The 24577-nt window shown below is 47.1% G+C and overlaps 1 protein-coding gene across 15 annotated transcripts in view; it reads right to left on the bottom strand.

Moving 5' to 3' along the window:
- The window catches only part of CACNA1D (calcium voltage-gated channel subunit alpha1 D), a 361717-nt gene that overhangs the window by 165575 nt on the left and 171565 nt on the right, over positions 1 to 24577 (bottom strand). For all 15 annotated transcript variants that reach the window (XM_073574161.1, XM_073574160.1, XM_073574162.1 and 12 more), the window contains exons 4-7: positions 19706 to 19845; positions 10711 to 10862; positions 5836 to 5988; positions 2929 to 3125 (exon numbers count right to left, since the gene is read on the bottom strand). In XM_073574161.1, coding sequence (XP_073430262.1) covers positions 2929 to 3125; positions 5836 to 5988; positions 10711 to 10862; positions 19706 to 19845 — 642 coding nt within the window. The remainder of the gene's footprint in view (positions 1 to 2928; positions 3126 to 5835; positions 5989 to 10710; positions 10863 to 19705; positions 19846 to 24577) is intronic.

Consider the following 24577-nt stretch of genomic DNA (forward strand, 5'->3'; position numbering starts at 1 on the left):
TATATTAAATATATATATATATATCCAAGTGGGCGCGGGCATCATAAATGCATCTGTCACAGATTCCACTGCTCAGTGTATCTTGGATGCATTGATTGACAGCTCAGTCATCCAATCTGGTGCAGGGGCGTGCTGAGCTGTCAACATTTAGAGAGACAGCCCGGCTGTCCAATACGAATCTGGGAGGTGCTGGGCTTCCTTCAGGTGTTCCCTGCTCCAGGTGATTATTTAGCTACTTAACTGAGCTATCTGGCCCAGATAGTTACTAGTCGTACCTTTCATTTCCATGTGGCTTGTTCCTCTGTGCTTTGTTCTCAGTATTGTGACTTTCTGATACTTTGTTGCTGGACCCCGTACTTTCCTATTGACTACCCGTTTGCATTACCCTTTTTGCTCTGATCCGCTATCTTCCTGGTATTTTGACCTTCGACCATTACCAGACTACATCTTTGTTTCTTCCCTCTCTTTATGACGTACCCTCCTGGCTCTTGACCTCGGACTTCTTGACTAACCTGACTTACGGCTTGTCAGCAAGAAGTGACTCAGCATCACAGCATTTTTGCGAATATTTCATGACCACGCCCGCTTGGAAAACAAGACTAGATTAATACACAAAGAAGAGGAGCCATATCTAAGGTACAGAGAGAAGCAGGAACAAAAAACTAACACTGAGAGCCTCTCTCTTCTCAACAGCAGGACTTAGAGTAATTTCACTATAATAGTGGCATCACTGAGCTTTATTCAAACACCTTCCAATGGTATAAAACAACAAGTAATTCTCTTCTTATAGAAACCCATCTGCTTCTGTGCAAACATTTCCCTGGTCCCCCACCGGTCTCTGTTCACCTTGTTTCTGTGATGTTGTATTACCATCAATGCCGCCAAACACTGGTCACAGTGGTCACCTCAATGTTGCTAACTTATCACTACGGCAGCCAATAATGGGTGGATGAAATGGTGACAACGCCAAAGCACAGTAAACAGATCGTGGCAGGAAACCAGGGATGTTTCGGCACAAAAGCACCAAAGGATTGGTAAATTGACTATTACTTCTTTTGTAACTTTATGCCATTGTTCTTTAAAAGGGAATATGTCAGCCATTTTTTTCTATTTAAGAGCAGCATGGTGTACGGGCTGAGATCCTGATTCCAGTGATATGTTACTTATTGGGTTACTTGTTTTTATTTCAATAAAATCAGTATTTTATCAGTGGGAGGTTATCACTAGGGGACTAGTTGCCTTGTGCCATGCAGTCCTCCTGCTCTGTGTAACCCCGCCCCCACCATTGATTTGTACCTTTCTGCCTATGAACAGTGTACACAGAACGATGTCAGTCAGTGGTGTGGGTGGGGTTATAGGGAGCTCAGCATTAGAGAACTGGCAGGTAAAACTATGTTTTTATCAAAACAGGAGTAAGCAGGTCAGTAAGAGAAAAATCGCTGGAATCAGGGTCTCTGTCACTACATTATGCTGCTGTTATCAGATAGCATAGCAAAACCTGGTGACAAATTACCTTTAAAGGGAGCCTGACAGTAGGCGCATAGTGGTTGGGGACTATTCATCTCAGATGACTAGTAGGAGGCAGGTACCCAGCAGGTTTCCTATGTGTGTAAGTAAGGAGACCTCTAAGTCTAGGGGAGCGGGTTGAGAAGAAGGCGCCGGGACCCGCATCCAAGACACATAGTCCTCAGTTCTATGTTTTCTGTAATATCGCACCCGTGTGATTCCTGCTGCCGGTGGTTCGGGTGGCAATAATCTACCAGGCCAAGTAGCCACTAGCAAGGAGACCCTGATTAGCCCCCGATACACCACCCCCCAAATACCTACAGACCCTCCTTCTAAAAGCAGTGATTTGACCGGGAGGGGGGCATCTAGACACAGTACTGAGCTCTATGGCAGGTGGCAAGGATCTAATAACAGCATTTTTAATGACAGGTGGTCTTTAAAAAAAAAACAGAAGCGGTGGACATCAGGATGAAGGATAAAGTATATACAGCCAGAAAGCGGGTCTGCAGCCATTAGTTATTACAGGGAAGGCGCTGAAATAAAAATGACTCTTGTCGAATTTCCAGATTAATCTAATAACTTTATGGCTATTAATTTTTTTTATTTTATTTTATTTTTGGTTCTATATGGAAGAACTCTGACTAGACGGATTGGCGCCATATACTATAAATGATCCTCTCTGAATACAATTTTCATCTGCATATTATATATACTTTGATATACGGTGGCCTTGTGGTGCACTCTGTATGGCCGCCCACTGTCATTCGGAGCGGTAATCACAATTCTGTCAGTGATTGCCGATAGATGTCACCACATTCCCTGCTTGTTCGGTTCTTTATAAAGCATGTTGCACTGATTTACATAATAGGACATATAGGGGGAATTCATCAGGAGCTTTAGGGCCAGTAGCTTGGCATTAAAAAAAAAAGACATTTTGCAAATTTTGGGATTCTTATGCCAGCTCACGTGGGCGGAGATTATCCGAAGGGGTGTGGCCTAGCAGACTGACTATAAATTACACTACAAAAGAGGCGTAAATTATAGCAAAAATGTATAAAAGCGCATTTTACTCCAGCAGATACATATATACACACACAGTAGAACACTATATATAATCATTATTACATGCACTGAGAACGGAACTACTTCTATATATACAATTAGTGGGATACAAAGGGTCCACAGATGTCAGACCCCAAAGTTTTAGCTTTGATAAGGACCTGTAAGGTGAAGAATAGCTCAAAACTTGAGCAGGGAACTGGGACAATTTTTAAACTTTTGACAAATGCAAACAGAAAAAATAAAACAAAAAATAAAATTAAATTATACCTGCAAACCCATCAATTATTAGGGCACAAAAATGGTCGCTTCCACCGCTTACTGAACATTTCTACTAATTACCGTGAAAGCAGTATGACTTACCCAATATAAGACATCAGTCCAGCCCTCCATGGTGATGCATTGGAACACAGTTAACATCGCAAAGGCGAAGTTATCAAAATTGGTTATTCCTCCATTAGGCCCAGCCCATCCGCTCTTACATTCTGAACCATTTACTGGACACACGCGCCCGTTCCCTGAGAACGCACAGGGCGCAGGTTCATCTTCGGCCAGCAATTCTGTGGAGTAAGAAGTACAGTGAACTTGTAGGAGTATAGGACTCATTTCCCAAGAAAAACTAATTTGCCAATTTATCCACACATTTCCTAGCAGAGTAACAGAGGAACGGACCAATGCAAAGATTATTTAAAAAATTACTTGCCTCGCTTTGAATCACTTTTTCGGATTAAATACAAGAATTAAAGGGGTTTTCCAAGTAAAATAAAAAGGCTGGCCATTTTATGATTCCCCAGAACCCTTGTTACCTATATTTTTTTAGAACCGCTTCAGCCCCCTCCAGCCATCCTTGTGGCCTATTATTGTATATATCCTGAAAGTCCTGACAGTTCTACCTGTGTCCCTAGACTACAATTCCCAAGACCTGTTTCTTTCCCACAGCTCACTCACTCCCACCCTCAGTACCCACCTGTTCCACCTACAAAGAACCACCCTGAGACTCGTACAAAGCACCATCCTGAGACTCTAAAGATGGCTAAATTGCTGTAAACACAGATTCTTCCTCCTAAGATTCCTCCCATTTCACTTAGCATTTGCTATCCTGAGACTCTCCTGCAGTCCGTAGTGTTCCAGGTACGGTCATTGGCTTGCTCAGTGCACAGAAGGCGAGCACTGAGTCATATAATGTAGTAATTTATTCTAATATCATCTGGAAGCCTGAGACAGGCCAGCTCCATCTCTTCTGGCTATAGTCACAAGCTGATAAGATTACTTGTTCTCTGTGGATCCCGCCATGTGCTCCTCTGGCTCTTCCTCTCTCCCTGTGCACAACCCCAGTCAAAGCAAACTTGCTCAGGATCAGAGTCCACCCTCCTCTGACATCACCTCTCCCTACCTGTGCACATCATGATCACCAGCCATGCCCCCTGATATCACCTCTCCCTCCCTCCTTGTGAACATCCCAACTCACTGTAAACTTGCTCAGGATCAGAGGCCACGTCCCCCCTGACATCACCTCTCCTTCCCTACCTGTGCACATCCCCAGTCACTGTAAACTTGTTCAGGATCAGTGGACACGCCCCCTGACATCACCTCTCCCTCCCTGTGCAAATCCCCAATCACTGACAACTTGCCCATGATCACCAGCCACGCCACCCTGACATCACCTCTCCCTCCCTCCCTGTGCACATCTGCAGTCACTATAAACTTGCTCATGATCACCAGCCACGCCCCCTGACATCACCTCTCCCTCCCTGTGCACATCCCCACTCACTGTAAACTTGCTCAGGATCAGAAGCCCCGTCCTGACATCACCTCTCCCTCCTGCCCTGTGCACATCCGCAGTCACTATAAACTTGCTCATGATCACCAGCCACACCCCCTGATATCACCTCTCCTTCCCTCCCTGTGCACATCCCCAGTCACTGTAAACTTGCTCAGGATCAGAGGCCAAGTCTCCACTGACAACAACTCTTCCTCCCTCCCTGTGCACATCCCCCCCCCCCCCAGTCACTGTAAACTTTCTCAGGATCAGAGGCCACGTCCCCCCTGACATCACCTCTCCCTCCTTCCCTGTGCACATCCCCAGTCACTGTAAACTTGCTCGGGATCACACCCCCATGGCATCACTGTTCAGCAGAATTTTAACAGCAAGTAAATTATAAAGTGTCTTCATTTCTAACAGACTTTATTTTGCTTCACTAATCTGTGTGCTTGAAAAATCCCTTATAACTACAATAGGAGGAGAGACAAGGGGTCCTCTTTAAATTAATATAATACAAGTTATACTAAATCTTTTCCTACAAGACTAAGTGCCATCTGCTCATTTCTTCCTACTGTACCATATGGATTTGAAGTGATGATTAAAAAAAAAAAAAAACAAGTCTCATTTAAGAAGGAACCTATCATCTGATTCACACTGCCCGAACCATGGGACTATGTGTCTCTGCTGATTAGTCCAATGCAGCCCCCTCTGTCTTATCCCCACTGTTCCCTTTAATTGACAGGTCTTTCCCTACATACATACATATAGAAAGAGACCTCTCAGTCTAGGGAGGTGGGGGGAGCAGAACCCTCCGGGAACTGGCCTCAGAGGCTGGTCAACAAGACACATGGTCCTTTGCCAGCTTTTCAAAGAATGGTTTCCTTCCCTAAAGCACCCCAGCATTTCAGATAAAAACATTGAATTTGTACAGAAAAAAATAGAAATCTTTCTAGTCGGGCTATTTTAGACTCATACTTCCTGTTTTGTTTTTTTTTTACAGAATGCTTTTCAGCAGACTCATTATCAGCACATACAGGATTATAATAATAGGTAACACTTCTATACACAGCTGATAACACAGCATCCAACATTCACAAAAAAAACAATGTCATGGCTGACCTTGCTCACCCTCCCTTCAAAATAATATCTGCACCCGCTCATTAGATGCTTCAATAGAAAAGACAGGACCTGAATCAGTCTATTGCTGCCAATGTGCGTGTGCATTTCTTGAAGAACAGGAATTATGACTCAAAAATTGCTCCAGTGGTCAGTATGAAAATTGCAAGACACCAACTTTTTTTAATACAGACTGGAATATGAAAAAAAAAAATATATATATAAAAAATACAAAAAAAATGACATTGAACATAAAAACCTGATTCATACAGTAGGTAATTTCTTGGATACATATTCCTTTTAAGGATTGTCTGGCTGCTAAATCATATCCAGATTGCTCAGATTATCACTTTTATCTCCATTAAAGTTATTTAAAGGTTTCTTTAACTTACCAGTGCCGAGGAAAAAGCAGGATTTGTGCATTTTCCCAACAAAAAGCTCTAGTCCAATAATAGCATAAATTATAATAACGAACAAAACCAAAAGGGCGATGTGCAGCAGGGGAACCATGGCTTTAATAATGGAGTTCAGGACGACCTGTAAACCTGGAAGAAGAAGTAGAGGGATGGCATTATATTCATGCTGCGACTTCGGCATCATGAGCACAGGATGGCGGCACAGTGGCGTAACTAGAGCCCGATGGGCCTACTGCTTTCAGGCATATATGTCCCCCATCCTGAGTCCCTTCCTGGGATATATGTCCCTCACCCTGAGTCCCTTCCTGTTATATATGTCCATCATCCCGAGTCCTATCCTGGTATATATGTCCCCTATCCTGAGTCCCTTCCTGGTATATATGTCTCCCATACTCAGTCCCTTCCTGGTATATATGTCTCCCATACTCAGTCCCTTCCTGGTATATATGTCTCCCATACTCAGTCCCTTCCTGGTATATATGTCTCCCATACTCAGTCCCTTCCTGGTATATATGTCTCCCATACTCAGTCCCTTCCTGGTATATATGTCTCCCATACTCAGTCCCTTCCTGGTATATATGTCTCCCATACTCAGTCCCTTCCTGGTATATATGTCTCCCATACTCAGTCCCTTCCTGGTATATATGTCTCCCATACTCCGTTTCTTCCTGGTATATATGTTCCCTATCCTGAGTCCTTTCCTGGTATATATGTCCCCCATCCTGAGTCCCTTCCTGGGATATATGTCCCTCATCCTGAGTCCCTTCCTGGTATCTCATCCTGAGTCCCTTCCTGGTATATATGTCCCTCATCCTGAGTCCCTTCCTGGTATATATGTCCCTCATCCCGAGTCCTATCCTGGTATATATGTCCCCTATCCTGAGTCCATTCCTGGTATATATGTCTCCCATACTCAGTCCCTTCCTGGTATGTATGTCTCCCATACTCAGTCCCTTCCTGGTATATATGTCTCCCATACTCAGTCCCTTCCTGGTATGTATGTCTCCCATACTCAGTCCCTTCCTGGTATGTATGTCTCCCATACTCAGTCCCTTCCTGGTATGTATGTCTCCCATACTCAGTCCCTTCCTGGTATATACGTCTCCCATACTCAGTCCCTTCCTGGTATATACGTCTCCCATACTCAGTCCCTTCCTGGTATATATGTCTCCCATACTCAGTCCCTTCCTGGTATATATGTCTCCCATACTCAGTCCCTTCCTGGTATATATGTCTCCCATACTCAGTCCCTTCCTGGTATGTATGTCTCCCATACTCAGTCCCTTCCTGGTATGTATGTCTCCCATACTCAGTCCCTTCCTGGTATATGTGTCTCCCATACTCAGTCCCTTCCTGGTATATATGTCTCCCATACTCAGTCCCTTCCTGGTATATATGTCTCCCATACTCAGTCCCTTCCTGGTATATATGTCTCCCATACTCAGTCTCTTCCTGGTATATATGTCCCCTATCCTGAGTCCCTTCCTGGTATATATGTCCCGCATCCTGAGTCCCTTCCTGGTATATATGTCCCCCATCCTGAGTCCCTTCCTGGTATATACGTCCCCCATCCTGAGTGCCTTCCTGGTATATATGTCCCCCATCCTGAGTGCCTTCCTGGTATATATGTCTCCCATACTCCGTCCCTTCCTGGTAGATATGTCCCCCATACTCAGTCCCTTCCTGGTATATATATCCTCCATACTCAGTCCCTTCCTGGTATATATGTCCCCCATACTCAGTCCCTTCCTGGTATATATGTCCCCCATACTCAGTCCCTTCCTGATATATATGTCTCCCATGCTCAGTCTCTTCCTGGTATATATGCTTCCCATCCTGAGTCCCTTCCTGGTATATATGTCCCCCATCCTGAGTCCCTTCCTGGTATATATGTCCCCTATCCTGAGTCCCTTCCTGGTATATATGTTCCCCATCCTGGTATATACTTCTCCCATCTTACTATATAGGTTGCTCATCCTAGTATATGTGTCCCCCATCCTGAGCCCATTTTGGTATATATGTCCCTCATCTCAGGCCCATTCTGTTATATATGTCATCAATCATGGTACATATCTCCCAGGTTCTGCCGATGTTCTCTAATTCATAACATTTTTTTGGATGATTCTACCCACATAGTGTGGAGTCCTCTTCTGTAGACAGTGCAGGAGCCAACAGCTGACTTTAGTGTGCAAGCGGGGCAGAGCATGACTTCACTGCCATATGTCGCCAGTGACTTGCACACCGACGTCAGCTGTCGGCCTTTCATTGGCTGTCAGCTTGTATTGCGCTGCAGGGACCCAGCGTAAATGTGTGCATCACTACATCTCACACACTCAGAAACTTGCTCCAAGCTATCGTGGGGGGGGGTGTTCTTGTTTCCTCTGAGTGTTGTTGCCTGCTTATGATTGGTCAGCATCATACAGGGAGAAGAAGTAAACGCCCCCTCACTGAAAACTGTCTGATAACCTACTTGGACTTAAAAAGTTAACTCATTAGGTGCTAAGTACTTTGAATGCCAATATATCTGCAACGGACAGACAAAATAAAGAAAAAAAGTTTTCTTCATCCAATATTACATAGTGTGTCCAATTAAAAAAAGAAAAAATTATTGAAAGGTCCTCTTTAACCTAAACACTTGGTTCTAAAAAAATATATAAAACAATAAATCAGAATGGATTTATAAATTATATTGTGCATTCTAATGGTACAACTGGTTTTATGTGCACTCCCTGGTTTGGGGCCTGGATGCAATTCCTAACTCTGCAACTTCTAGAGGTCCCCCAGTATTTCGCGGAGTCAGCAAACGTACCAGCACAAAGACTCAAACGCTAATAATTAGGGCACAGTCAGACGGCTGTATAGCATTGACGACGGTCGCATCGCAATACTTGGACTGGCCGTGTCACGCACTGTATAGTAAAGACTAAGTGCAACACAAAGGGATGAGGGGAAGGGAGCCCAACAGGGAAGCGGGAGTGGAGACCCCTAGGCATATGTAAAGTCACCTTGTCTGCCCTAAACGTCCTTATATAGGTTCTGCACTTATCGCCAAGCAGGAACCTAATCCCTGCCTGACCCCGGCAATAAGCCCTGCTTAGGGAAGGACGGGGTTACACTAGTCGATCCCCACTACCACTAAAGACAGCTGGGATAGACAAACAAGGGGAACACTTATCTTGAGTAGACTCAGAGATGTAACACAGATGTCCTCCAGCAACACCAAAGAGGAAGATAGTCAACTGCTATAGCTCCAAGCCTCAACAGGGGGAAAAAGAGAATATCACCAGCAACTCCCAACAGCAGGCTGGGAGTCTATAAACACCCAGGACCAGGTGTGTCAATTAGAGCTGGAGAAAAGTAGCCACTGGGTCAAAGAGAAGGGTTAAGAAGGTGTCTGCAAAGCCAAACGAAGAGACCTTCTTCAGCCAGATGCAGAGTGACTGTCTGCAGCTTCTAACATACCCGTGACAGGCTGGTGGCTCTCCTCACCCAAGCGTGACAGCTGCATAGAAATACATGCTGTCATGTTTCAGTGAGGATAGCCATCGGCCAGTCCGAGTATTGTGATGGAATGGTCGTTCGTCCTATACGGCCATCTGACTGTGCCCTTTCAGCTAAGCAAACAAAATTTGGAATGACGCTCATCTGACCCTTGGAATACTAATCTGGAGCTATATAATCTATAAATCCACAACGGAGATGTGCTCCGCGATTCTTAAGCAGAAGGACGCACCGACACGGAGAGATTGGAGAGGCTTTTATGGATCGATAATCGTGTCACAATAGCTCTTTTCCATTTGCCGTTTGCCATTTACAGCATTTTCACGCATGACCCCAGGAGCGCTCTCTTCTCTTAAAGCCAAATTAAACCAGACACCAAATTTAGATGTCACACCAAGCCTGACATTTACAAAAATGATGGGGGGATGAAAGAGCAAATCCTTCTACCGTCTGGGAAGATTTGCACAAGGCAGTTTCGCTGTGAATTCTTAGCATAGCTTTTTTTCATTGAAAATCCACATCAGTCCAATACATGTGGATAAAGTTTTAAAAAAACTTTCAGGGCATCAAAATCCCTTTATGGCAAAATTCTGTTGCAGAACGTTAGCGCATGTTCACACGTTGCTTTTCTAATGCTTTTTTTCTTCATTAAAAAACTGGAGATTGTGGCCAGAAAGCTGCAGCGTAAATTTGGGGAGAAGGCATTTTGATCTCGAATGGGTGAAAAATAGCAGTAAAAACGCGAAAAGAATGGAAATGCTGAGTTCAATGAGTAGGAAAATTTTTGAATTTTTTTTTAATCTCATATGAGCAAAAACAGATGTCAAATTGAAATGGTAGAAATGGACGCAAGGATCAAAAAATGGATGCAAATTGGATCAAGAGCATGGATTAAAAACGTCCGATTTTGCTTGTGTGCATGAGGATTGAATGAACATTGTCCATGGCTTTTCATTAATTAGGGTAGGTCATCAATGTCTGATCGACCGGGGTCCGACACCCGGCACTTCCGCCGATGCCTGAAATATTCACTTGTGGAGCTGCTCCGTCTTCCTGTAGTGGCCGCTGCAGGGTACTGCACATCTGCCTCCTATTGATTGGAAGAGGAGTTGGATGTGCACTGCAGTACCCTGCCGCGGCCACTACAAGGAGACGGAGCAGCTCCGCAAGTGAGTATTTCCGGCATCGGCGGAAGTGCGAGGTGTCGGACCCCGGTCGATCAGACATTGATGACCTACCCTAGGGCTAGGTCATCAATGAAAAAGTAGTGGACAACCTCTTTAATGTGGTCATTTTTAGGCTTAAAGTATCCCAGAATAAAAGTTACCCAAAAAAAAAAAAAGTACTTACTGGGCACACCGGACACTAATCGGAGGGGACGTAGCACACGAAAGGCTCGCAGAGCTTTCACATCAAAACCACCAGATTTCCCCGTTGAGTGGGTTCCTCCTTCCACTTCTTTGGTACCAAAATTAAGTTGTTCCAAAGCTACACTAAACAATCTGCAGCAATAAAAAACATGATAATAGCAGGGTATAAGAGTAACAACTAAAAAGGCATACAATGTAACATAGAAGAAAAATGAGGAAACGACTAACAGGAATCTGTCAGCAGGATTTTTCAATGTAATCTGAGAGCAGCATTACGTAGGGGCAGAGACCCTGAATCCAGTGATATGTCACTTATTAAGCTGCTTGATACAGTTTTAATTAAATGTTTGTTTTATTAGCAGGAGATTATCACCAAGACCAAGAGTCCAGTGCCATGCTGTCCTCCTGTTCTGTATAACCCAGCGCCCGCCACTGATTGTCAGCTGTGTTCACTGTGCATAATCAGTGGTGTGGGCGGGGTTATACAGAGCTCAGCATTCAGAGAACTGAAAGATCTACAGCAGATAAAACAGTGATTTTATCAAAGCTACACTAGGTAGCCCAGTAAGTGACACATCTCTAGAATCAGGGTATCTGCCCCTATATCATGCTGCTCTCGGATTAAATAGCAAAAACCAGCTGTCCGATTTGCATATGAAAGGAAATACTCAGGAATGCAGCAACAGACAGAAGAAGTAAAGGTGGTTCAAGGATTTACATTTCAAAGATCTGCATACACATCTACATAAGCATTTTTTTTTTTTGGGGGGGTGCAGGGGGGGTTTGATCTCACTGATAGATTCCCTTTAAACGTTGGACAACCCCTTTTAAGTAATCGCCTAATACTTTTCTAATACCAAACAGGACCAGGCAGGTAGCCGGTGATAATCGGGGTCAAGAACTATTGCAGGGATCAGTTTAGTTTGGTCAGAAATGGAGCGTTCATGTTGGAAAAGTTTTTATTAAAATTACAGAAATATATTTGTTTTTCTTTATTTCCTGCTGCTTGTATGGCACCGACATATTCTGCAACGCGGTACAAAGATCTTTGGCACTCACATCAGTCACAATCTGTTTAGACACACATTGCAGCCAATTAACCTCTTGGTACATTTTAAGAGGATAGTTGTGTATATTCTCTCTTCTGAGGGCAAAAGGACTAGAAAAATTTGCATATTTAATTTCCTAGAGGAGCATGCATGGTTTATAGGTCTCCTCACACTCACATGACAAACTTGGCTTGTCTCTCACCACAAGGATAAATGATACCCCTTAGACACCAGACCAGATCCTCTCATACAGCCAAATCAGATCTCACACTTTGCACTGATGAGGGGCAATATCCAGAAACACTGCATCTGAAAATTGAGATTCTGATTTGGCTTTTATCCTAATTCATATTGCAAGGCTCGTTAAAGAGTCGATTATTGGCTTTTAGGATCGATCCTTCCTATAGTTGGCGCTAGAGTTCTAGTCTTCTTCCTCTTTAAAGAGACAATTTGCATATTTAATTTCTCAGAGGAGCATGCATGGACTATAAGTCTCCTCACTCTGACATGCCAGGCTTGGCTTGTCCCTCTCCACAAGGAGAAACGTTACCCCTTACACCACAGACCAGATCCTCTCATACAGCCAAATCAGATCTCATACTTTGCACTGATGAGGGGCAACACACTGAAACACTGACTGTAAATTAAGATTCTGGTTTGACTTTTATCCTAACTCATATGGCAAGGCTTGTAAAAAAAATTGATATTGACTTAGTATCGCTCCTTCCTATAGGTGGCGATAAAGTTGTAGTCCTCTTCCTCTCTAAAGAGGCAGTTTTCATATTTAATTTCCCAGAGGAGCATGCATGGCCTATAAGTCTCCACACTCAGACATGCCAGGCTTGGCTTGTCACTCTCCACAAGGATAAAAGTTATCACTTAGACCCTAGAGCATAGGTGGAAACCAAAAACTCAACTATTAGTCTGACAGCCATCTCAGCCGACCCTCCCGTACTCGGCCGATCGCTCGTCTCCTGTTTGCTAAACCGATACACCGGCTGGTGGCTTCTTTCAGGGAGAACAATGCAATCGGCGGTCTGAAATCGGACATGTCCCATCAACACCTCTCCAGATGATCAGTCAGCCGGTGCCCCCATACACATTATTCCGTCGGCCGAACCTGTCGGTATAGATTCAGCCGACATTAGTCTAATGTGTATGAGGGCCTTAAGACTGACATGATAAAGGGGACTGAAAGCCCAAGAAAAAACAAGTGACTTGGTTCCATAAACATTTTTCTACCTCTTCTGCAGGGACTCGAACATAGTAGCAAATACCTTCAAATAGCAATGTAGTATAGTTCTTCTGATTCTCTACGCCGCTTACCCCATGTGCATGGCATTACAGTGGCTTAGGTATCCTTGGTTATGACAACTCACATTGTGACAATTACTCAGCTGTTAGTGGATGTAACCATGGATACCTAAGCCACTACAATACGTGCACATGTGGAAAGCGACAAAAGTTATCAGGAGAACTATACTACATTTCTAATTGAAGGTATATGCTACTATTGTTATTACACCTACTACATATTGGGATAGGATCTTTGAGAGCTACACGGTGACTTGTGGGAATGCGACTTAAAGAGGTTGTCCACCAAATTTTTCACCTTTTGGCTTTTACAGGCTCTTGGTTTCATTGCACATTCAACTTTGATGTGGTCTGTGGTCGTAAATTAGTTGAGAGGAAGTCAGAAAAGACAGATATTAGAGCTACAAACTATTCATCAATTTAATCTTAATGCGCTCTCTGATGGATTATCAGTTAACTCATCTTGTATCCAGCCAATAGACAGGAGGAGGCTGTGAAGTGCAAGTTACGGCAGCTGTCGTCAGGAATCCAACCTGTGGGATTTTTACGCGACTCCATTCACTATTATTACTTGCCACTGTGTAGTGGGATTGTGCTGTATTTTTGGGCACATGCCAATTGCAGTTAGTGAATTGCAAAATTGACCAACCCCCTTAAAGGGATGGAAGATATCTGCAACACATAGGGCACGCACTCGCTTTTGTAAAATAGTAGACTCATCACTTTCTCCTTCGTCTCATTGGGGGACACAGGTACTGTGGGGTGTATGCTACTGCCATCTGGAGGCTGACACTAGGCAATACAACACAAGGTTGGCTCCTCCCCCGCCGCATACACCCTCGCCCTGATTGCGGGCGGAAACCAGTTTTTTGCTTAGTGTCTTTGGAGGCACACGTCTGGTCTTTTTTCTCCAGACTTTTTTGTTCCATGAAGATTAGACAGGGGCAACGGATCCTATTGAAAGGGTCCGATTTCCCCAAACCATCAACGGGCGAGCACGTGTCGAGTATCGTCTCCACGTATCCTTTCCCGCACCGTGGGACAAATCTGGGCAGGTTCCCAGAATTTTTTATTTTAGTTTGCTTTTTTCTTTTCTTTATTTTTTCTAAGAAGATGAGACAGGGGCAACGGATCCTATTGAAAGGGTCCGATTTCCCCAAACCATCAACGGGCGAGCACGTGCGAGTATCCCTCCACGTATCCTCTCACGCGATGTGTGACACGATGCCAGACTTAGCCCTGTCCACCCCTAGGTATTGAAACCATGGGCTTGCACAGAGGCACAAGACTAGTCTGTGCGGCCCCCACTGCTCCACCAACGCTAGACGGAGGTGCTGCAAGGCGACGGACGGTCCCTCTGCTCGGCTGAAGCTGGACGGAGTTAGGTTGCCTGCACCGCCCTGGATCCCCCACCACCCCTCTCCTCCCCGGTATACCTGGTGGAGTCGTCAGAGATCGCAAATCACCGGCCGTGTGTGTGGGGCTCCTGGGCAGAGATGCGGACACAGCAGCGGTGTGCTGGGAGCGTGCAGCAAATCCTTCCCGATGCTTCCTCCTGCAGGTAAGCTGGCACCCGTCGCCACCACCTCCGCCTCCGACCACTCCTGTTGCGGAGCCTGGCGCCTCCGGCAGTCGCACTGCTGCGTCGTTTACGGCTGCGCCGCTGCGGCGTCCTCGGCTGCATCCCGCGGGCAGATGCTGTAAAATTGAGCCCGTGGCTTTGGCCGGAGCTAGGCCGCGGAGGAAGTCCCGCCTCTGTCGGGATGTCACTTTCGGCGGCCCGCCCCTTGAAGCCGGACAGGCGCCGAATTAATTGAGGCCCTGGCTTCGGGGTGGGATAGGCCGCGGGAGGTAAGGTGGTCGGCCTGCCCCAGAGAGGTGCGCAGGAGCAGTGGCGTGGAGGACGCAGGAGCGGGTAAGGCGCAGCTGAGCTGCAGGTGCACACTAGACACGCAGGGGGTGCCCTCCTGCCCCCCCCCCCCCCCGTTCCCTCTCTTGGAAAAAATAAAAAAAATAAAAAGAGAGAAGGAGAAAAACGCCTTGCTCATGCAATATGGCCAGGGAGGGTAAAGCGCATACACGAGGTCTTTCCGGGTTGCCCAGTGCCTCGGCATCTGGGAGTTCAGCATCACGCTCTCTGTCACCTATGTTCGGGAGCAGGCAGAGTGTGGATTGGGACTCAGACGCTCCGCCGGACCTGGATATCCTGGGCTGTCAGTAGCAATAGACAGCCTCATTGGAGCTGTCAAGCAAACCTTGGGGGCAGAGAATGAAGTCACCCTGGCCTTGAGCCATAAAGTAGCCTTTAGACAGGCAAGGCGTCCGCACAGAGTCTTTGGCACTCACCCAGAGTTTGAAGGCATTGGGCAGCGCCACAGAGAACGCCCAGATAGGCGCTTCTCGGGTCAGGAGACTATGGAGGCAAGATATCCATTTGCCCCTGAACTCTGTAAGATAAAAAAGGAGATCGACGGAATCACCAGTGGTGGATCCACCAGTATCTCGTCTGGCCTCGAAGTCCATTAAGAATCCCTCTGATAGGCTCATAGAGAGCTTGGCTCGATTAGTGTTTTTGAAGCGTCAGCTTCAGCGCTCGCCCCCTTTGCGCAACAGGGAGAGCCAAGGCCATGATGTCATGGTCTGAGTCAGTGAATAAGGCTTTGCGAGATAGAGACCTTGCCTGCGGAGGTGTTAGAGGTCACAAATCAGATTCCTATGGCCGGAGACTACTTGATCAATGCATTGGATGAGGCCAATTGTGCAGCATCGGCAGCCGCTAACGCGGTAGCCATTAGGAGAGCCCTTTTTGTTAAGGGCTTGGCGGGCGGATTCTATTTCCAAGAGGTCTCTGACTTCCGTACCCTATCAAGGGCCTGTTTGGGGAAAAATCTGGATCAGCGCATTTCTGACGCGGCAGGAGGAAAGAGCAGCTTCCTTCCACAACAGATGATCAGGCAACCTTTTTTCCTAGTTTCCAACATAATTTCGGGTAGGTCTCAACTCCGGGGGGACGGAGGCAGCCAGTTCGGCCGGTCCAAGTCGCCCCAGCCAGAACAGGGAGCAACAGGTCTCATGTAGACCCAATCCAGTGGAGGGTTCCGCGCCCGCCAGGCCGAGAGGTGCCAAGAACCCCCAGCCAAATGAATAGGGGAGCATTATGGGCGACATCAACAGGGCAGGCGGGCGCCTGCTCTTATTTTCGTAATTCTGGGTCGAGTTAGCACACGACTCATGGGGGACGAAACTGGTGTCTACGGGTACGACTTAAAGTTTGAGGAACCCCCAAGACGGTTTTTTGTCTGCCCGACTTCCCTACAGTACAGTACAGTACAGTACAGGGCAGGGACGTTGCGGGGGGCCGTCAGGTCACTCCAGGACAACAGGTCATTATTCCATACCAGAGCTCGAGAGGGCTCAGAAGTTTTATTCCAATCTCTTCGCAGTCCCCGAAAAGGACGGGACAGTCAGGACGATTTTGGACCTGAGGCTCCTGAACAAGTTCATCAGGATCACACATTTCAGGATGGAATAGCTTCGTTCGGTTATATCGGGCATGGTGCAGAGAGAATACATATCCTAAGTCGGTTTTTAGGATGCCTACCTGCATTTTTTCTATTTCTCCTCTGCATCAAAAGGTTCTTCAGGGCGCCATCAATGGCCAACATTTTTAGTTTGCGGCGCTGCCCTTCGGGCTAGCCACCACCCCTGAGGGTTCACAAAACTAAGGGTAGGCGTGAGGGCCGTCTTACACTCTCGGGGCATAGTCGTCTTGCATACTTAGACGACCTCTTGGTGAAGGGTCCCTCTTTTTAAGCATGCAAGGAGAATGTTAGCATTACGCTAAATACGCTATTCCGCTTAGGATGGTTGGTCAACAGGGAAATGTCATCCCTTGTCCCACCCCACAGGATTTTCTTCCTAGGAATGATCTTCGATACCTCCTGAGGGTTGTTGAGTCTCCCTCAAGACAGAGCCGTACCGCTCCAGCAGGGAGTCCGGAAGCTCCAGCAGCCAGTTCCTCGCTCCTTTCGTTTCGGGATGAGGATGCTGGGGAAGATGGTGGCAGCAAGGGAAGCGATTCCGTTTGCCCAGTTTCCTTCTACACCCGCTACAGCAGGCTCTCTTGTTAGATTGGGATAAGAATCCATTCGCCCTCGATCAGCGGTGCCAGCTATCCTCTCAGATCAGACAGTCACTGGAGTGGTGGACGGTCAGATCTTCGCTTCTTCAGGGTAAACCTTTTCCCCCAGAGCACTGGCTAGTGGTCACGACAGATGCCAGCCTCCTGGGCCTGGGGAGCAGTGTTTCATCACCACACGACTCAGGGCCAATGGTCGCGACAGGAGGCACACCTCCAGGTCAACTTGTTGGAGATACGTATAGTTTGGCGGACACTGCAGTATTTTCGGCACTTCCTAGCCGAACCACCCGTTCGGATTTAGTCAGTCAATGCCACGGCAGTGGCTTATGTAAATCATCAAGGGGGCACGCGCAGCAGGACAACCATGCGTGAGACGGGACACGTCCGGCAGTGAGCCGAGAACATCCAGCGGTATTTTCGGCGGGCCACATCCCAGGGGTAGAGAATTGGGCAGTCTACTTCCTCAGCCGACAGGAGGTCGTGGCTGGGGAGGTTGTTCAGCATATTTGCAACGATGGGGGACACCAGATGTAGATCTGATGGCATCCAAAATGAATGCCAAGGTGCTCGTGTTCGTTGCTCAGGCACGGGTCCCACGAGTGCTCGGGGTGGAGGCATTGGTTCTACCAGGGGACCAGTTTCGCCTTTCCATACCTGTTTCCTCCGTTGCCATCGCTTCCAGGAGTTATCAGAAAGATCAAGGTGGAAAGGGTACCAGTAGAGCTGCTGGCACCAGATGGGCCCTGACGGGCATGCTATGCAGATCCGATACAGCGGCTCACCGACATCCAGTGGCGATTGCCGCAGCGTGCGGATCGGCTGTCCCAAGGACCAAGCTGCCACCCGAACTCGGGGGCTCTGTGTTACACGGCATGGCCGTTGAATCTTGGATTCTAGCTCAAGCGGGGTTTTCACCACGAGGTGGGCGCTACAATGGTTAGCGCCAGGAAGCATACCTCGGCGAGAGTCTATTGTTACTCCTGAAAGTTGTTCTTTACTTGGGGTCGAGAGCATGGTCTTTCGCCCCGGACATTCTCTATTCCCGACATCTTGGCCTCTCTCAAGTCGGGCCTAGACTCAGGATTAGCCCGAGCTCTCTTAGGAGTCGGATAACGGCATTGTCCTTCCTATTCCAGTGTAGAATGGCTACTAATATGCAGGTAAAGGCTTTCATCCAGGGAGTCTCTCATCTAGTACCTCCCTATAAGGCGCCAATGGGCACCAGGGATCTTATCCTGGTCCTGAGTGTTCTGCAGGAAGCTCTCTTTGAGCTGCTACAGGTCTTTCCTTTACCATTTCGTTTGTGGAAGGGGGTGTTTTTTGATAGCCGTCACCTCAGATAGGCGATTGTCGGAGTTGGCGGCGCTGTCGTGCAGATCACTGTTCCTCGCTTTCCGCAAGATAAGGTGGTGCTTAGGTCAGCTCCCCCCTTTTCTTCTAAAGGGGTGTCCTCATTCCACATCAAGGAGGATATTGTCTTGCCCTCGTCCTGTCCGTTATCAGTGCATCGCGTGGAAGAAGCTCTGCACACGTTAGACCTGGTAAGAGCTCTCCGGAGGTACGTGTCAAGGATGGCACCCTTGCGCCAGACGGATGCACCGTTCGTGCTCCCTGAAGGGCGCAGGAAGGGACTCGCTGCCTCAAAAATCGACCATAGCCAGAGGGATCCGTTTAACTATTCAAGTGGCCTATCGCATCAGAGGGGCGCTGGTTCCATCAGGGATCAAAGCGCATTTTACTCAGGCAGTGGGCGCCTCTTGGGCGCTTCGGCATCAGGCTTCGGCGGAGAAGGTATGCAAAGCAGCAACCTGGTCCAGCCTGTACACGTTTACTAAATATTACATTGTCCATACTCAGGCTTCGGCGGATGCGAGCCTGGGTAGAAGGATTCTCCAAGCAGCGGTAGCGCACCTTTAAACAAGGGATGCATGGAGCTTGGATAGGTGAGTCAATCTCCCACCCAGGGACTGCTTTAGGACGTCCCACAGTACCTGTGTCCCCCAATGAGACAAAGGAGAAACATGGATTTTTGTGAGTACTCACCGTAATATCCTTTTCTCCGAGACGCTCATTGGGGGACACAGCACCCACCCTGTTAGCCTGTTGGCTCTTGTTTATTTGATTAATGTGCATGTTGTTGTGAATGTCAGGGTGGTCCTTTGCCAGACATATTGTTTACTGCATTAAGGCTAATGGTTATTGCTCTCCTACTGCTTTTGCACTAAACTGGTTTCCGCCCGCAATCAGGGGGTGTATGCGGCGGCGGAGGAGCTAACCTTGTGTTGTATTGTCTAGTGTCAGCCTCCAGATGACAGTAGCATACACCCCACAGTACCTGTGTCCCCCAATGAGCGTCTCGGAGAAAAGGATTTTACGGTGAGTACTCACAAAAATCCATGTTTCATTACCATAGCGTTACCATTGTGGTCTGCAAACTCACATTCGACTGATGAAATAAAATCTACACTTACCCTACAATGACTATGACAAAATCCAGCAGGTTCCAGCCGTTCCTTACATAAGCATTGGGGTGCATTACTAGGCCATATGCTATGATCTTCAAAAACGTTTCAATTGTAAAAATGATGAGGAAGGCATACTCTACTTTTTCCTAAAAAAAAAAAAAAAAGAAAAAACACAATTATCGTTATGAAAATAAGCAGCGGTATAAAATTGATCCCCAAGTTCTGCAGACCACGTACTGTACATACATCATCTTATATATATATAAAATTGAAGGCATGTCTCTGTGTGTGTGTGTGTGTGTGTGTGTGTGTATCACCAACCAATCACTAAGTATCTTTCATTTCACCAGAGCTGTTTAAAAGAAGCTGAGCTGTGATTGGTTGCTATGAGCAACAGTTTTCCCACTCCACAACACCTCAGCAGACACTGACATGGTGGAAGAAATCTAGAATCCCCGGGAACATAAGCTCCTAGCCACTGTCTTCCCCCCAGAAAGGAGCAGAGAGCTCATGACAGAAATGAATCCCCCCTCCCTGCCCATATCCTCATCACACATCCTCCATCCCGTAGGCACATCTTCCCTCTTAAAGGGATCTCCGGGATGGAAGTTAGGGCAATTCCACTCAGCGCTGAGGTTCTGACCCCAGGGTCTCTTAAAGAGAATTTGTCACCCCATTTTTGGACTATCAGCTGCCGGCACCGCCATCAGGGGCTTATCTACAGCATTCTGTAATTCTGTAGATAAGCCCCCGATGTAACCTGAAAGATGAGAAAAATGAGTTATATTATACTCACCCGGGGCAGTCCGGGTCCTGTCCCGACGCCTGCGCACTGCAGTACTCTGCTCCTGCGCAGGAGCCACCATGGGAAGCAAAGAAGAGGAAGTCACCGTTAGAAGATGGGAGGCGCCGGACCGTGCCTGCGACACCCATCGGACCAAGACCGGACCCGGACCGCCCCCAGGTGAGTATAATCTAACTAATTTTTCTTATCTTTCAGGTTACAACGGGGGCTTATCTACAGCATTACAGAATGCTATAGATAAGCCCCTGATGGTGGTGCCAGCAGCTGATAGTCCAAAAAATAGGTGACAGATTTCCTTTAAAGGGATCATTGGAATAGAAGTTAGGGCAATTCCGCTAAGCGCTCTGGTTCTGACCCCAGGTCCCTCTTAAAAGGGATCATTGGTATGGAAGTGAGGGCAAACTCAATCTGCGCTTTGGTACTAACCCCAGGCCTCTCAAAGGGATCTCCGGTATGGAAGTCAGGGCAAATCCATTCAGCCTTCTGGTTCTAACGCCAGGCCTCTCTTAAAGGGATCCCCGGTATGGAAAATAGGACCGTTCCACTCTGGTTCTGACCCCAGGCTTACGGGATGATGTGGGATATTAGGGGTAGTAGTCCGGTGGCTCTGACGGGATGATGTGGGATATTAGAGGTAGTAGTCCGGTGGCTCTGATGGGATGATGTGGGATATTAGGGGTAGTAGTCCGGCGGCTCTGGCTGACTGGATGATGTGGGATATTAGGGGTAGTAGTCTGGCGGCTCTGGCTGACGGGATGATGTGGGATATTAGGGGTAGTAGTCCGGTGGCTCTGACGGGATGATGTGGGATATTAGGGGTAGTAGTCCGGTGGCTGTGACGGGATGATGTGGGATATTAGGGGTAGTAGTCCGGTGGCTGTGACAGGACGATGTGGGATATTAGGGGTAGTAGTCCGGTGGCTCTGACGGGATGATGTGGGATATTAGTGGTAGTAGTACGGCGGCTGTGACAGGAAGATGTGGGATATTAGTGGTAGTTGTCTGTAATCATTATAATTTGTCAGTTACTATGCCCGGGCAACGCCGGGCTCTTCAGCTAGAGTATGTGTAAATATATATATATATATATATATATTTTTTTTTTTCCTGTGCTTTATAAATGCTATATATATAGAGAAAAGACAGATAGCAGCACAAACTTGAGCAGAATTTGGGTGCAATACTTCCTGAATGATACGGTTGTCCAACGCAAAATATAAATGGAAAAAAATCAGGCAGCACTCCAGTTCAAGAAATATTGTGGGCTTTAATACAGCACCAAGTGGTGCAACGTTTCGACCTCACAGCATGGTCTTTGTCAATCACCATTCTGTGAGGTCGAAGCATTGCACCACTTGGTACTGGATTACAGCCCACAAATATTGCTTGAACTGGAGTGCTGCCTGATTTTTTTCCATTTACATTTCTCTCTCGCCCATGACAGCACCACGGAGAGAGGGGATCCATCCATCAAGGACAGGAACCTACAGATAAAAAGGCGGCACCTCTCCTCCATCCCCAGTTGGGTTCCTGTCATTGACGGGTGACCCGTGGAACCAGCAGCAGCAGCTTATCTTAAACAGGAATCCAGGGCCGTCCCGTTCGTGGTCTTGACAGCGGGGATGCTCCTGTCGCGGCAGGGTCGGTTCCTGAAGCCGCCACCGCTGCAGCCGACGGGCTCGACAGGGTGAGCGGGGGGAGAGGACCGAGCCGCCGCTCCGGAAAGGAGACTGGGGCTGGGGGAGACCCGGGACACGTGCGGGCAGCGCCACGGTACAGAGGTGTACCAATATGGCGCTGCCCTGAAAATGGAGGAGATGACTTCCGGGTCCCCTCGGTCGGCGCATGCGCACTGCGCGCTCCCCGGGGCAGAGAGCGGTGCAGGCTGGGAGAGGAAGTGACGCCATGGCCGGGAAACTTGAAACAGGGAAGCGCTGAAACTACTCCTTGCTGGAAGCGTCCTGTAAGTATGGAGGACAGCGACCAGCAAGAGGAGCAGCCCGAACAGCAGCCGAAACAGCAGCACAGGCAGCAGCAACACCACCATCACTGGCAAAAAGATAAGGACAGGAACGAGGGCCGGTCCAGTAGCCACTCCACGCAGCGCAGCAGGTCGGCTGCGAGGAGCAAGTCACCTTCCTTGGATCAACCCATGAGGGACCTGAATCCACCTCCCGAAACGGTACCTGCAACCGCGCATACCTGGGTGAGTGATCTATGTGAATGTTCCCCATTGTAATAGACTTCTTTCCCTTATTAGGGAAAGAAGAAAGAGAAAACAAAGAACAGGGAATGCCCCACCTGTAGCAGAGCCCTACCAGCTTCTTGGGATAAAAAGCTCTGCGAATCCTGCATACAGGAAGTTCTTCGTGATGAAACCCCGGATTACGCCTCGGGTATAAGAGCTGTAATCCGATCGGAGTTTCAGAGAACCCTTTCAACCCTAAAACACAAAGGGAAAGCAAAAAAGAGGGATGTAGTAGCAGGTTCCCAGTCAGAGATCTCGACGTCAGGGGAGGTTACCTCACAGACTTCAGACACCGACTCGTCATCCTCAGACGAAGAAACGGGGGGCCGTCACTGTTTTCCCCTAGATGAAGTAGACATGTTACTAAAGGCATTAATAACAAAAATGCCAAAAAAATAAATTAATGGCACAAGGAATGTAGAAAAAAAGATAAGAAAATTTTATTTATATTATCACATTACATAAAAGTACATAAGGTGCCTCAAACTCTAGAAGTCGCAGGAAGTAAACACACTCAATCATTAGAAGGCTGCTCACTAATATATCAGATACCCATGTTGAATAACCACTGCCCTGTCACAATCATTAACTATAGTCCATAATAATAACAATGCCTACAATGCATCAATCTTCTTATGGCAATAATGTCTGGACCATAAGCTGATGAAAAATAATTGCAGTGAATAAAGCCGATCACAATGCCAGCAAAAGTGCAATAAATATAATACCTGAATGTGTGTTCGAATCTGCCACTGTGACCCAACCCGACGCGCGTTTCGCCTGTTCTTCCGGGGGCGGAAGAACAGGCGAAACGCGCGTCGGGGTGGGTCGCAGTGGCAGATTCGAACACACATTCAGGTATTATATTTATTGCACTTTTGCTGGCATTGTGATCGATTTTATTCACTGCAATTATTTTTCATCAGCTTATGGTCCAGACATTATTGCCATAAGAAGATTGATGCATTGTAGGCATTGTTATTATTATGGACTATAGTTAATGATTGTGACAGGGCAGTGGTTATTCAACATGGTTATCTGATATATTAGTGAGCAGCCTTCTAATGATTGTGTGTGTTTACTTCCTGCGACTTCTAGAGTTTGAGGCACCTTATGTACTTTTATGTAATGTGATAATATAAATAAAATTTTCTTATCTTTTTTCTACATTCCTTGTGCCATTAATTTATTTTTTGGCGTTTTTGTTATTAATGTATTACGGAATGTGACCTGTGGTGTTGTTTAGGTCAAAAGGACTAATATGTATGCTATGTTACTAAAGGCAGTAAGGTCTACCATGGGGGTGGCAGACCCTCAGCCTGATAGATCAGTCCAGGACATAATGTTTGGGGGACTGGGCCAGAAGAAACGCAGAGTGTTCCCACTAAACGAGAATGTACAGGGCCTGATAAAAAAAAGAATGGGAAAGACTGGATAGGAAGAACTCCACAGTCCCTTCCCTTAAGAGGAAATACCCATTCGACGAGGAGGCATCCACGTCTTGGGAGAAAGCCCCGAAACTAGACGTAGCGGTTGCCAAGGTCTCAAAAAAATTTGCACTCCCCTTTGAGGACATGGGTACTCTAAAAGACCCCTTAGATAAAAAGGCTGATACCTTCCTCAAGGGCACCTGGGAATCAGCTGGGGGAAATCTTAGGCCAGCCAAAGCGGCAACATGCACCTCCAGGGACCTCATGGTATGGGTGGATCAACTAGAGAAACAGTTAAGGGAGGGTACACCCAGGGAGAAGATCCTGGAATCCATTCCAGTAATAAGAGGAGCAGCGGCCTTCTTAGCAGACTCATCAGCTGATTCAGTGAAGTT

This window comes from Dendrobates tinctorius, unplaced genomic scaffold (assembly GCF_039654945.1).
Source record: "Dendrobates tinctorius isolate UK_male_01 unplaced genomic scaffold, ASM3965494v1 ptg000038l, whole genome shotgun sequence".
Classification (NCBI taxonomy): Eukaryota; Metazoa; Chordata; class Amphibia; order Anura; family Dendrobatidae; genus Dendrobates; species Dendrobates tinctorius.